General features: G+C 39.5%; 1 protein-coding gene across 1 annotated transcript; it reads left to right on the top strand.

The window, feature by feature from the left end:
* Window positions 1–13886: 13886 nt before the first annotated feature.
* On the top strand, window positions 13887–14787 carry LOC147928669 (uncharacterized). The gene is made up of 2 exons (XM_087486231.1): window positions 13887–13892; window positions 13981–14787. The coding sequence occupies exons 1-2, from the start codon at window positions 13887–13889 to the stop codon at window positions 14785–14787; spliced, it is 813 nt and encodes a 270-aa protein (XP_087342357.1).
* The last annotated feature ends 433 nt before the right edge of the window (window positions 14788–15220 follow it).

Here is a 15220-nt window from a genome sequence, read left to right as displayed (position 1 = left end):
ATAATGTATACAGATTTAATTTCCTTATTTACTAAGTGGGTGAATGAAGAGGTTCACCCCTAGTATTGTCTTTATTTTAACATCCTAATATAGATACGAAATCTTATGAGGATTAGAGTAATACAAAAAAAAAAAATCTTAAAATGATTTTATGTAAAGTAATGATTTGTGTATCCGCAAGCACCATCTCTAATATTTCTCCTGTTTGGACAGTTTATTGGCGCCATGAATGCAAGATCTTCACTTGGATCCTCCATGAAGATTTGTAGGGACGTAGGTCTCAGAAAACAAAAAACGAAGCTGCCATTGAATACACAAAGAAGGTTATGTTGTTAAGATCTATGCAAATTTGATGTGGTAAGATGTGAGGTGAGATGATAGCAAGTGAAATTACTTATAGTGGTGTGTAGAGGTTCGTGATAATTGGTAGTAGTTAATGTAATCCTTGGTGAGCAAGTAGAAGATTTTGACAAAATCGAATTTTTTTAATTTTAGAATCGATGATTTTATTCACATTAAACGTGAGTCTCAATGGTAGTAATAAGAAGACATTGATAATTTTCTTCCTTATTATGTCGTTGGGATATCTTGTCAATTTTAGTAAAGAATTTATCATTCAATAGTAGAGGAAGGTGAATTATTGTATATGCAACGATGATTTTTAAGGTAAGTTAAATCATGTTTCCTCTAATAATTTGTCTTTGATTGAACTACAAATAAGGAGATCGTTTATATTACAATTAAGAAGATTATTTATATTGCATTTTTTAGACCGATTGTATGTAAATTTTTCTTAGACCTATAAGTAAAATGAGATATTGCGAAAAACATAGCGAGGCCCATAAAAATAAGGACATTGATTATTATCAAACATAAGCCCATAAAATGAATAAAGATCGATTTAATGCAATGACATTAATGCTCAAATTTTCCAAAACAGATTTAAATGGCAAAAACTGCTGCAAAAATATTAATATAGAGAGCAAAAAGAAATTGTGTTGTCCAAAAAAAAAAATAAAAAGAAACAACAAAAAAATTGTAATTTAACATTAACTCTTTTTTGGGTACAAAGTAAACGATACAAGATTTTTAAGTTATATATAAAAAATTGTAATTTAACATTAACTTTTTTTTGGTACAAAGTAAAAGATACAAGCTTTTTAATTTGTAATATCTGACTGTGTTTAGCTTTGATTGCAGTTAAGCCTTGTTCGTTATGGTGTCGCTGCGACTCTTTTCAGCGATCGAAATTTAAACGTCCACATGACCAAATAAATGGTGATGAATGACAAAACTGTCGCTGCAACTATTTTTACGGAGGTTGCCAGTGTGATCATGAGTCACCAGAATAAACGGCGACAATTAAAATGATCGTTGCAACTCCTTTTTATATAAGCGGTGACTCTTTTTAACAGAAATAGTGACTCATGCCTGGGATTTAAACACTGGTGATGTTAATTTTTTAGTCGCTGAAAGTGGTAGCTGCGATTATGTAAACGAGCAAGCCCTTAGTAGGGTTTTGAATTGAGCTGAAAAAAGGAAAATAAAAAATTGGACTGTTTGGAAACTGGTTTTGTGTGCTCATTTAAAGACTCTTACCGACTGTTTGGAAGTCGGTTTATCTAACTCCGATATTTTGTCCATGCCAACCATAATGTTTTCTATTTATAATTCTTTTTTTTTGTGTGTTTAGTGTTTGCGAAGATTTATCATTTATGGGTTTCTAAAGTTATTACTATCTATATGATTTTTTTTCCGTGTTTAAAATTTAAAGTACTGTACATTATTTTACATCATCATCTGCACTAAAAAAATGAAAAATACTTGGGGTCTCTTTGTCCCTCTTAATTACTGTCACGATCCAACCACCAGTTTTTAGTGGGTTCCATGTCCAATCCCAGTCCATATGTCCACCTTTTTTAAAGGGCCTCATTCCTCTCACTAGGCCCGTGAACCCATCTATATCTGACGGTCGGTTTGCTACGTTCATGAGGTTTTAAATACTTCTTACCTTCCTTACAAATCACCACATGATTTTTCCCTGTGTTTTGTCCTCACTCGCACAGTTCCAACAGTCATTTCCCAGAAGGTCACTCATCTTAAAACTACTCCATCATAAACACGCTTAACTGTGGAGTTCTCTCAGGACCCTTGACCGAAAAGATAAGTGCACTTTGGTGACATAGGTGGCCACATCAATTTTTTTAAACCACTCCGCAAATTTCTGAAACCAGGGTGTCACAATTCACCCCCACTAAAAGATCGTAACGTCCTCGTTGCACACCAAGACCGTCACCCCCTGACGGAGTGAGCCCACTAGAATCCATACTCGAATAGGTTCGGCTCTGATACTACTTGTAACGCCACGACCGCCACCTCTTAGTTGGCCCCATGTCCAATCCTAGTCCATGGGCTCACCTTCCTTAATGGGACTCACGTCCTTTTACTAGGCCCGTGAGCCCATCTATATCCGACGGTCGGTTTGCTACGTTCGGGAGTTTTTAAAAACTTGTTATCATCCCTACAAATCACCACATGATATTTCATTATGTTTTTTCCTCACTCGCATAGTTCCAACAGTCATTTCTTACAAGTTCACCTATCCTAAAACTACTCCAGCATAAGCACACTGTGGAGTTCTCTCAGGACCCTTGACCGAAAAGAGAAGTGCACTTTGGTGATTGTTGTTTGATGCATGTGGAGATTTTATTGCTTGTGTGATAGCTCACTAGATGGGATGATTGCCTCACTCAGTATTTTTGATAATACTTATGCATCTCAATTGTTGTTTGTGGTGCAGATAAACAAAAAATATGATCGTGGAATCAAGGCAATGAAGAGGAGGATGTTCTAGTGGCTCGTTGATGTGTTGTTTATCTCCTATTAAGTTGCTAGCGTGGGTCATTAGAATGATGTTAAATTACTGGTTTATTGCTTCTTGATATTGTTGGTTTATTTGTTTATTCATTTATTGGATTGTTGTTGGATAATTGCTGGTTTAATGTTTTGGTACTTTCGCTGTTTGAATTTGATTGTTGTTAGGTTTTCATTGAGTATGGGATCATTAGTTATTATTATTCAAAAAAAAAATGGGTCGGGTCATTTCAGATTGGTATCAGTGCCTTATGGTTCTAGGTTTGGGTTCATTGTGTTTTGCGTTGTTGATGTTTGGATTGCATGCTTTGATTGATTATGTGAGCTGATCAATTGTGTGTGCCATGGGGTCCTAGAAAATCCTCTTCGAGCCTAAAATATTATTCCACGGTATGTTGTATTCTTTGAGTGGTTTGGTTTATTTTTTGTCTGCTTAGCCTTCTATTCTTGGTAGTGCAGATAATTAGAGGTGTTATTGTTGTTGATCGTAGTTGTGGAAGTAGACACGGACGCAGACTTTGAAAACAACCTGACCCGTTTCTTTTTTAATAATAATAATATATAATTAAGCATCTCATACTACTTAATTAAACCAATCAAATCATAATACATCATTAAACCAGAAACAACCAATATGCACAGCAGAAACATACCAACAATACAAAACCAACATATCATCAATACAATAACATTCCTAACTATTCTATCCAACAACCAAACATAGCTCTATCCAAGGTTCAAACATCAATCACATAACCATAACACAATAACCGAGACCCTAGATCATCCTCCTCCTCATCGCCATAATTGCACGTCACATACTTGCACACTACAAACAACAATTGAGATGCGTAAGTATTATCACAAATACTTAGTGAGACAATCGTCCCATCTACTGCGCTATACACAAAAGCAATTGAGATTCCATGTTAAGCAATTAACAAAACAAACACACAAACCAGGGAAACAAGTATCATCTGCCCGTTGGAAGGGAGGTGTCGACCGACACTAGCCCAGTGTTGACCGACACCACCTCCAATCTGTCCCAAAACTCACCCAAAGGCCACAGTAGACTAAAGGAACCCCTAAACAAACATCCAACACAAAGAAGACAAACACCACAACAACACAAAACATGCAAAACACAAGAGATCTCCAGCTTAGATAAGCCATGGTCATGCACTCACCTCTTTGCAGGAAGTTTTTGACCCAAACTGACGAATCAAACAACTTAGAAGGCTTCTCCTTCGTTCCTAGCACCAGATCTCCACTCCACAGGAACATATCTCACCAAACCAGCTTAAAATCTCCAAAACCCCTCAAGAACACTCTCTTTTCTCTCTTTACTCTCTAGAACGGCAAAACAACTCCTTTTCCACAATCTAGGTTGAGTTTGCTCTTATATACATCGGTTAGGGATTCCCTATTAAGCCAAACCAAATCAAAACGGCCATTTAAATCAACCCGGTCAAACCAAAATAGATGGTGTTGATCGACACTCCCCTTGGTGTCGATCGACACCCTCTCCAAAATTCCACAATTTGGTTCGCAGATGGTACAATTCTCCCCCACCAACAAAGATTCGTCCTCGAATCCTGCAACACCGTCCATCCGCCAAGGACCTCCATGCAACTGTCACCACGACCGCACATCTTTCAACCGGAATGAACACTGTCACTCGTCCAAAAAACTCATTTAACCACCGTCACGACGGTTTGCACCATCCAACCATCCGGTCTGCTGCAACCGGAACATTACTGGTCCAAACCACCTTGACCCCACTGGTCAACACAACTCATACCCCACCGGTCAACCCAAACCAGACTTTCCCAACCATCACAGCATAAACCTGACACTTCCGGTCAATACACATAAACTCCGAGATTGAACCCCCATCAACCCTGAGATCCGCATCCGATCACAACAGGAAATTTGAGATTGAACCCCCATCAATCTCATAAATTTGCATCTGGTCACACTGCTTATCTCCACGTCCTTGACACTTTTTCCCCCAATTCATCTGCTCTTCGGTCGCAACCTTCAAGCCATACCGATCTCACTCTCAGACCCCTCGTCTTCGAGCAGTACCGTCTCACCCTCAGGTCGTCACCCTCGTGATCTCGGTACCAAGAGAACCCCCATCTCCTCTGCCATCCTCAGAACCATAGCCCCTCGAGCTATCGGTATCTAGGGAACCCCTCATTAGAACCCCCATCTCCTCATGAGTTGTTCAGGACCTCTCGCCCTTATAGCAAACGATCATAAAGTTTATAAGCATTTCTCCGATCGGAACCACCCCCCGTGATCCACGTAGAACATCTCTATGTCCTACCAACACCATATTCTCTCCCAGAATATCACCCCTGCCATAGCCATCCCTAGGCCTCAATCCAAACATCTCAAACACTTTGGTGTTCACACACACCCTTTCCAAAAATAGACATGTTCTAACTAATCATAAAACTTTCTATTTTTAGAAACTTTCTATTTATTGTAACGTTTAATTTATAGAACTTTCAATTTATAGAACACTCAAGCGATTTTCTTTTCCACGAGATCCACAAATTACAAATCCCAAAGAACTTCATTTTATTAAAACCTCAAATGTAATAATCGTTTACAATTCCAAACAAAAATGCATAAACGTCAGAAAAAGAGCTAGAAGCTAAAACTAAACTCTAGGTTAGGTACTCGGTCCTCCCTTTGGCTATGCCACAACCTCCATAACCTGCCTCCACTTAGGACATAAAGGCCTGATATGCCCCTTCCCCACAATGATAGCACAATCGACGATATTCTTGCGGGTTACCTTTCTTGGGACTAGGGCTAGGCATTCAGGTAACCCGATTGGGTTCAGGTATTACCTAATCGGGTTTGGGTAAACGGGTTAAGAAAAATAAAACCCATTGGATATTTTTTGATATATGGGTTCGGTTCGGTTTGGGTACTATCGCGTTCGGGTCGGTTCAGGTTACAAATTTTAGAACCCGTGTAGATAGTTATAACACCTCCTAATCTGAGCATCCTCTAACTCCATCGCCCGACCCCCATACATCAAAAGTCAACTAAACACCAAGTCCAGCTCCCGCACTGACCGAGTCCCCTGAGATAACTGTAGGAACTACACCTCCAACCGGTCTAGTGCCTCTCTAGGAAAATACTTGTGGTTGAACACCTCGACGAAGTCAGCCCAAGACATCACCCTCTGCACTCTCCTATAAGCCACTGATCTACACCACAACTGAGCATCACCTTACAGGTTATGGACCTCTATCTCCACCCGAAACTCCTTCGGACATCTGAGAGTCTGGAAGTTATGTTCCACTCCCACCCTCTACGCATCTGCAGCGGTAGGGTAAGAATCACTCGAAAACCGCTCAGTAACGATGTTGCTCATGTCCCTCAGCATACTGACATAACGAGAATGAGCTCTCACATCTGCAACCATTGGCTGCTGCAATCCTGCCGCCACTTGCGGTACTACCTGAGCCTGAGCTGGTACCAGTCTCGGTAACCGCTCCAACAGCTGTGTCAACAAGCCCGCCAGGTCAATACCTCCTCCAGAGGCTCCAACCGCTGGGAATCCCGCACCCAGAACCCCAGCATCACCGGCCACTCTAGCACCGACACCGCCCACACCAACCCCCTCAGCGCCTACGATCCTATTGGTACCTCCGCCAACCACACTCATGGACCCCTCCTGGAACCCCTGCGACTCGCTAACACCCTCAGCTGTCACACTCTGATCCACATTATCACTAACTGTTGGCCTCTGCCCCTACAACGACCACGACCACGTCCATGCCCACGATCTCGATTCTCGACCAGCAACATCACCTTCTCTAACCATCTACACTACCTGAGTAGAAGGCTAAGCACAAAAAAAAACTACAAATACAACACACATCTTACCATGGAATCTCATTGAAGGCTCGAAGAGGATGATACTAAGACTCCATACGACAAACAAATTGACTAACTACCCATCATCAATTCCATCACACAGCATCATGCATCCAGCAACAGGAAAATAATTCAACTAATTAAATTCGTACACCGCTCTAACCCATCCACTTAACCATCATAGAACCGTAAGGGTTCTGATACCAAACTGAAAACAACCCGACCCATTTTTTTTGTTAATAACAATATATAATTAAGCATCTCATACTACTTAATTAAACCAATCAAATCACGATACATCATTAAACCAGCAACAACCAATATGCACAGCGGAAACATACTAACAATACAAAACTAACATATCATCAATACTATTAAATTCCTAACCATTCTATCCAAGAACCAAGCATAAATCTATCCAAGGTTCCAACATCAATAACATAACCATAACACAATAACCGAGACCCTAGATCATCCTCCTCCTCATCGCCATAATTCCACGTCACATACCTGCACACCACAAACAACAATTGAGATGCGTTAGTATATTACAAATACTTAGTGAGGCAATCTTCCCATCTACTGGGCTATACACACAAGCAACTGAGATTCCACTGTTAAGCAATTAACAAAACAAACAAACAAACCAGGGAAACAAGTATCATCTGCTCTCTGGGAGGGAGGTTTCGACCGACAAAGGCTATTGGTGTCGACCGACACTACCCCACAGTGTTGATCGATACTGCTCCTTGGTGTCGACCGACACCCACCTGGTGTTGATCGACACTAACTCCGCAGACATGTTCTGCTCAACGCCGATCAACGAATCTCCAACTCTAACCACCTCCAATTCGTCCCAAACCTCACCTAAAGGCCAGATGTGACTAAAGAAACCCCTAAGCATCCAACACAAACAAGAAAAACACCACAACAACATAAAACAAACAAAATGATACTAGGATTTTTGTATGTCCTGGCAGGTTCAATTAACCTTATGCAGTTGTAATACTTAAGGTGTCAATCCAGTTGAGAAACTTTACTAACAATTGAGATGCAATCAAAGTATGACAAGTTAAGCCAATTCAAAAAGAGTGTTTGTCTAACAATCCTAAAAAGATCAGAATGCAAAACGGAAATGAATCACATAACTAGAAACGAAGATGTATGACAAGAAGCGAACAAGAATAAGTGAAACCGAAAACGATTCTAAGCATGAACTAGATAACAAGAACCGAAACAGTCTCAGGAATGTAATATCAATCAAAAAGATAAAAATCCTAAGGATGGGAATAATTGATGTCGGTAGAGTATCCTAGTCTACAGAGTGTTTAACATGTCACAAGCAAACTATCCCTAAACAATGAACATCACGACTTAGCTAATCCAATCTCTTGGCAGAAGCTACTCAGACTCTACCACTTCCAAACCTAGCTCTCGCTAGAGAAACATGGTCGAGCAGGCATGACGAACCAGTTCATTCACGTCAACGAACACCCCGAACAACTAATCTCTTAGGCTAGGAATGCAAGTCTCTGGCACTAGTTGGTCAGACATTTCATCAAACACCTTTTGGGTGCGGAAATCTCTAAGACCTAGTTCCAATTGATTAGAGAGAAACTAGTATTTCTAACTCTAGTCCAGAAGGGAATCACAAGAATCTAAACTTAAACACCCTACATACTATGATCCTCCACCTATTCTATCCCATCCTCAAGAACTCTAACACTACTCAGATACGGAAATCATCATCACCGAAGATACAGATCCAGAAATCATTGAATCAAGCATGATAATATAGACAAAAATGAGATGAACAAATTTGTAGAAGAAATCCAATGCAAAAACTCAATAAAATCAAAACTATCTGGATTACAAAGTCTCAAGAGTTTTTGGTGGCTAGGTAAAACCTTAAGGAAAATAACAAAACGAGATAAGAGATCCCCCTGGTAAAAACTTAACAAAAAGTATTTATAGAAAAATATAGAAAGCCCTAAAACATAAAATGTCAAGTTAGGCGTCGGTTCGGGAATCGGGTTGTCCAAGTCGCGTGTCGTCAGTCCTGGGAGTGCGTCGGTCGAGCTGGGTCGAGTGGAGTGGTGTTGGCTCGACCCAGAGTGGTGTTGGCTCGAGCAGGGTGTATACGCATCCACTAAAACGATGATAACTCTTGAACCACACCTTCGTTTGGATTGAAATAAACGGCATCGGAAAGATGACTTAATTTTCTACAACTTTGATAAAGACGACGTCGAAAGCTGAATCCCAAGGCAAAATCTCCACTCGACTCGATCAAAGAGGTGGAAGAAGTCGGATGACTGGCGTTGTCGGTCGAGCGAGATGACATCCATTCCAGGCATGATAGATCGAGTGGGATGATGGTACTTCTTCCTAGGAGCGCGTCCAAGTCGCATGTCGGTCGAGTCACATTGCTTCTCTCTCAGGAGCGTCGCTCGAGTCGCATGACGTCTATTCCGGGCATGCTTGGTCGAGCTGCATGTCTCAACCTCCATTCGGTTCCAATAGTCTGGACATCTCTTAAACACCTGAAATAACTCCAATATGCAAGATGTATGCAAGACCAATGCAAATACTACCCAGATATGCATATTAAGCAAAAAAGACTAAAAACAATGCAAAACAATCAGTTAAGAGGACAAAATGAATAACAAATGCCTAATGAAAGAGTTTAAAATATATACATATCACAAAACAAAAGAGATCTCAAGCTTAGATCAGTCATGTTCATGCACTCACCTCTTTGCAGAATTTTTTTAACCCAAACTGACGAATCCAACATCTTAGAAGGCTTCTCTTTCGTTCTTATCACCAGATCTCCACTCCACAGGAACAAATTTCACCAAACTAGCTTAGAATCTCCATAACCCCTCAAGAACACTCTCTCTTCTCTCTTTACTCTCTAGAATGGCAAAATAACTCGTTTTTCATGACCTAGGACGAGTTTTCCTTTATATACATCGGTTAGGGATTCCCAAATAAGCCAAACCAAACCATAACGACCATTTAAATCAACCTGGTTAAACCAAAATTGATGGTGTCGATCGACACTCCCCTTGGTGTCGATCGACACCCACTCCCAAAGTCCACAATTTGGTTCACGGATGTTACAGACGTGGTCGGGTCAACTCCATGTGGGCAGGGAGACTGTGGATCAGAGTGTGACAACTTAGACTCACCTTGGGCGTTCTGTAAAAACCGAAGAAACCAAACCGGACAACCCGAAAATTTCAGTTATCGGGACAAACCGAAAAGAGTAAGGTAAACCGTTCGGCTCAACTGATTTGGGTAATCGGATTTCGATGCGGCTCTGTTTAGTAATCAGATCGATCTGTTTATTAGAATCCACAGCTATATATAAGCATAACCCTAAGCCGTTAACCCTAATTTTTTGTTCTTCGCCTCTGCCTCCTACGATTCCGAGAGCGGTAAAAACTTTACCAGTTCATCTTCTTCTCCAATCTAATCAATAATAATCATCATCACATCTACTTCTATTTTATCAATTCATCCTCTTTCATTTTCTCAATTTTTTCCCCCAAGTGTTATTATCCACTTAGCCTTTTATTAGAGTTTCATCATCCTGTAAAATTTCTTAAGGGTAAGCTCTTCTTCTTGGTCTTTAGTTGATTCTACATTTGATTCTTTGCTCTGTTATCTCTTCTTATATCTTGATAACTTCTTATTCGATTTGGAAAACTTTTGGGTTTGAGTTTCAACTTTCAAATAAGAGATTATCCATTAACTTTTTGAGTTTTTTTTTTTACTTTGTTGTTATTGTGTTCTTGTCGTTGTAAGTCCTAAATAGATTTGTTAATCCTATATTAAACATTTATATTTTCATGTGGCTTTGATGATTGTAGGTGGAAAAATGCATGCCTAGGAACTGTCCATCTTTGCATCTCAGCTCTCTGTCTTAGTTGGCCGTAGATGCACATCATCATTTTTGGAAAACCCTAATGGATTTGGTCATTTGGGCTTGTAACTACTGCACTTGGGACTTGTTTTCAGATTGATTTAGTTTGTTCTGGGCTGGTATATTAGGTCTATTATTATTTTGGTGGTTTGTTTTTTTGTTAATTTAGTCCATTATCTTATTTTTTTTGTTTATTCGGTTCAAATTAACCGAATTAGAAAAAATCACTTAAAATTCGGATTTGATTTAAAACCTAATAACCGACCCGAATAAACCGAGTACCGACTGACCCAAACCGAATTTATTTTCTGTTCAATTAGGCAAGACTTTTCAAAAACCGAATTTTCCCAAAACCAAACAAACCGACCCTAAGAACCCAAACCTGTCGAACGCCCAGGGCTAGCTTAGAGCGTTGGAGAGTCCTAGGCGTTTCTGGAGGGACCAGAGGATTTGGCTCGTAGTGGTACCATTTGGCCCGGTAGAGGGAATCTGAACCAGATGGTGACATTTCTTTTCCAAGTCATGATAGTCTCTTTGAGGAAGACGATATCCCTGAAGTTTAAACTGATAGTTTTTTGAAGGTTATCTCTTAACAAATGACAAGGCAAAAGTTGCATAAAGCTAAGGCTGGAGCCCTTTAAACCTCTAAACCCATCTCCTATATGGATATTTTTTTTTGGAATGTAAGAGGGTTTAACGACTTAGTAAAACGGCTTAGTTTTGGAAATGGTTGAAAAATAATCAACCGTTTTTTGGTGAGCTTATAGAAACCCATGTCAGTCTTCTGAAATTGCAGTGTATAGTTTCTAACGTTTTCCCAGGCTGGTCTTTTGAAGGTAATTAAAATATTTCTGATCTTGGTAACATTTGGATCTATTCTCAGTAAATTGCTGCAGATGATCTCTTGCCTTGTTAAATTGCCTTTTGGTTGTTGTGGGTTTTGTTATCTCTTTGGTTTATGTTTACTCTGTCAGCACTGTGACTAGGAAACTACTTTGGGCAGAATTGGAAACTGTTGCAAACAAGTCTTGGACTGTTCTTGGGGACTTTAATCAAGTTTTCTCCCCTCATTAACACTTCAATGCAGATCCAAACTCCTTCCCAAGTGGTATGTTGGATCTCAATCGTTGCTTCACCAACTCTGCTTTATATGACCTACATGGTCATATAAGCAGGATGTGGGGCTTGTAGCAAAAAAAAAAAAAAATACACAGAAGAGTGGTTAATGATGAGTGGCTTTCATATTTCCGTTCCTCACTGGCTATCTTTGGTGAACGTGGATTCTTAGATCATTGTCCATGTTGTTTATTTCTTGACTTCCACAAGCGAAAGAGTAAGAAACCATTTAAATTCCTGTTTGTGCTCAATCAACATCAGGACTTTTTGCGTTGATTAAACTATGGTGGAATGGCCTTGAGTGTTAGGAGCTTAAGCTGATGATCAGAGCTTTAAGCAAGGAGAATTACTCAGACATAGAAAAGCGAGTGAAGGAGGCCTACACATCTCTTCTCCAATGTCAGCAAAACCTTATTTCTACCTCATCTCCTCATCTGATTATGCAAAAAAGGGAAACTCACAAAAAATGGTGTACTCTAACAAATGCGGAGGAGTCTTTTCAAAGACAAAAATCAAGGATTTGTTGGATTGAAGAAGGGGAAAAAAACTCTAGGTTTTTCCATAAATATGTTCTCAAAAGCTCAGAATGAAATCATCTTCTTCCTTGATAATAGTGATCAGATTCTGGAGTTAAGTATTCAAAACTTGGCAATTGAGTTCTATCAAAATTTCCTCATTCAAAAAAGGTTCAATTCAACGGCCTATGTCCTGGAAATTGCCGCTCGTGCCTCAAAGATGCTCACATGATGCGATTCAGTATATGTCATCTCCTATTATGCCATAGGAAATCAATAATGTGGGTTTCTCCCTATCAAAAAACAAATCTCATGGTCAGGATGTGTATTGAGTGGAATCACTGCATAGTGGAAACAGTAGGTTAGTCTATCATTGATGCAGTCTTGGATTTTTTCAATTCTTGTTAAGCTCTTGAAGCAGTGTAACGCAAAATTCTCTCTTTGATTCCAAAAACACCAAACGTTCAAAGGGTATCAGAATTGAGGCCAAAAGTTTGTCTGAATACTGTCTACAAGGTCGTCTCTTAGATCCTGGAAAACATAATCAAAAAGGTACTCCCTAATCTAATCTGAAGCAATCAGTCTGCAGTTCATTCAAGGCAGATTACCTGTGGAGAATGTCTTGCTAGCAACAGAGCTAGTGCAGGATTACAATCAAAAAAATGTTTCTCAGAGAAGGATGCTAAAAGTGGATCTAAAAAATGCATTTGACTCTTTTCATTACGGTTTCATCATCAATACTCTTAAAGCAATGAACTTCTCGAGTCACTTCATCTCCCTGATCAACGAATGTATTTCCACTACTAGCTTCTCTATTTTTTTAAATGGCGAGCTTTGTAGTTTTTTTAAAGGTGCAAACGGATTGATACAGGGAGATTCTTTGTCCCCTTATCTATTTGTTCTAGCTATGGAAGTATTCTCCTGGATGCTATCAACCAACTACGACAACAACGGCATAGGAATTCATCCAAACGCAAGTGAACCGAAGGTTTCACACTTGGCTTTTGCAGATGACATCATGGTGTTCTTCGATGGCAATAAAAACTCTCTAAGGAACATGGCCAAAGTTCTCTAGGATTTTGCTTCTCTCTCAGGTCTGTCCATGGATAAAAGCAAAACTAAAATATTTATTGCTGGTTTGAACCAAGTTGAAACCTCCCAGATTGCTTCTCTTGGTTTCAAAATCGGTTCACTGCCTATCCACTAAGTAGGTTTCCTTTAATGCTCAGAAATATTAGGCTTTCAAAGTATAGGCCTTTGCTCGAAAAAATAACCAACCAACTCTCTGCTTGGTCTGCTCGCGTTTTATCTTACACTGGAAAAGCTCAGTTGATATCTTTGGTGAATGTCAGCTTTTATTCTTCCTAAAGGTTGTTTGAAAAAGATTGAAAGCTGTGCTCAAATTTTCTTTGGAGTGGTGATGTCAATTAGAAGCTGAAGGGCTCAGTAAAGGTTGCTTGGCAAAACATCTACCAACCCAAGAATGAAGGTGGTCTCGGTTTTAAAGTTTTTAACGAGTGGAATAAAACCTTTTGTCTAAAGCTAATATGGAGGTTGTTTTGAGCTAGTTACTCTCTATGGGCTGAATGACTAAGGAATACAAAGATAAAAGATGATATCTTTTTGTGTATTGACACAAAGAAGCAGACCTCCTGGACCGGGAAAACTATCTTGAACCTGCGTCCTCTAGCTCAAAACTTCATTAGAGGAAACCTGGGCAATGTTGACAGATTCAATTTCTGGTTTGATTGGTGGACACCCTTAGGTCCTCTGATAGACTTTATGGGGTTATTGGGTCCTGCTCAGACATGTATTCCTATAACAGGAACAATCTCAACTGCCTGTTCCACAACTGGTTGGAATCTTAGACCGGCTCGATCCGTAAATGCAGAAGCTCACCACATTTATCTCACCACGGTTCAAATCCCTCTCTACTCTGTCTCATATAATTTTGTATGGTCGATTGACTTTGAGGAACTTGGAAACTTCTCCACCAAAAGAACTTTGAAGTCTCTTCGTCAAAGATCAACCCCTCAAACTTGGACAGAACATGTTAGGCTTAAAGATTCTATGACTAGACACACTTTTATGATGTGGTTGATGCCTTTAGAGAGGATTCCTATAAGAGCAAGACTCGTCCGATGGGGTATGCAACTAGACTTAAGTTGTTGTTTTTGTGGGTCTTATTTGGAATCAAGGGATCATATCTTTCTTCATTGTGAAGTACGTGAGGAGCTCTGGATGAAAGTTAACAAGCGGCTTATAGCCCATTTACCTTTCACACTTGGGCAGCTTTCTCGGCCTGGCTTGACGTCAAGGATAATATCTCCCCTCGTTGTCTCTGTAGACTCATCGCTCAAGCCACCCTTTATGCAATATGGCTGGAACGCAACAATAGATATCCCAACTGCATATCTACTGATGCTCTTGTTCTCTTCAATGCGCTAGACCGACAAATCAGGGATGCAATTTTGGCTAAGCAACATCACAATCAGTTTAAAGATCTTCTCCAAATTTGGCGACTAGTTCAATCTACTCATCTGTCTATATAAGGTAGAGCTTTCCTTGTTTTTTTTTTTTTTTTTTTTGGCAAAGGATGTTCTTATGTTTCTTAGCTGCTTGTATTTATTACTTACTTTTCATTTTAATGAAATTCACATTCTTATAAAAAAAATATTAAAAAAGAAATATTTGTCCTATTTTCTTGAAATATACAATTTAGATCAAATGAGGTTGAGAGTATAAAATGTTGAACGATTTGTAGTGAAGGTGTTAAGTAGACAAACACAAAGGATGCCCGTAGGGCCATTAAAAAATAATGTAAGAAGTACAAAGTCATGGTTAATATATAAACCCAATTATCGACGCTTTAGCCTAATAT

Source organism: Camelina sativa, chromosome 14 (assembly GCF_030686135.1).
Source record: "Camelina sativa cultivar CO46 ecotype springtype chromosome 14, ASM3068613v1".
Lineage (NCBI taxonomy): Eukaryota > Viridiplantae > Streptophyta > Magnoliopsida > Brassicales > Brassicaceae > Camelina > Camelina sativa.
The sequence above is the reverse complement of the archived record's forward strand: the minus strand, read 5'-3'. Positions and strand labels throughout refer to the sequence as shown.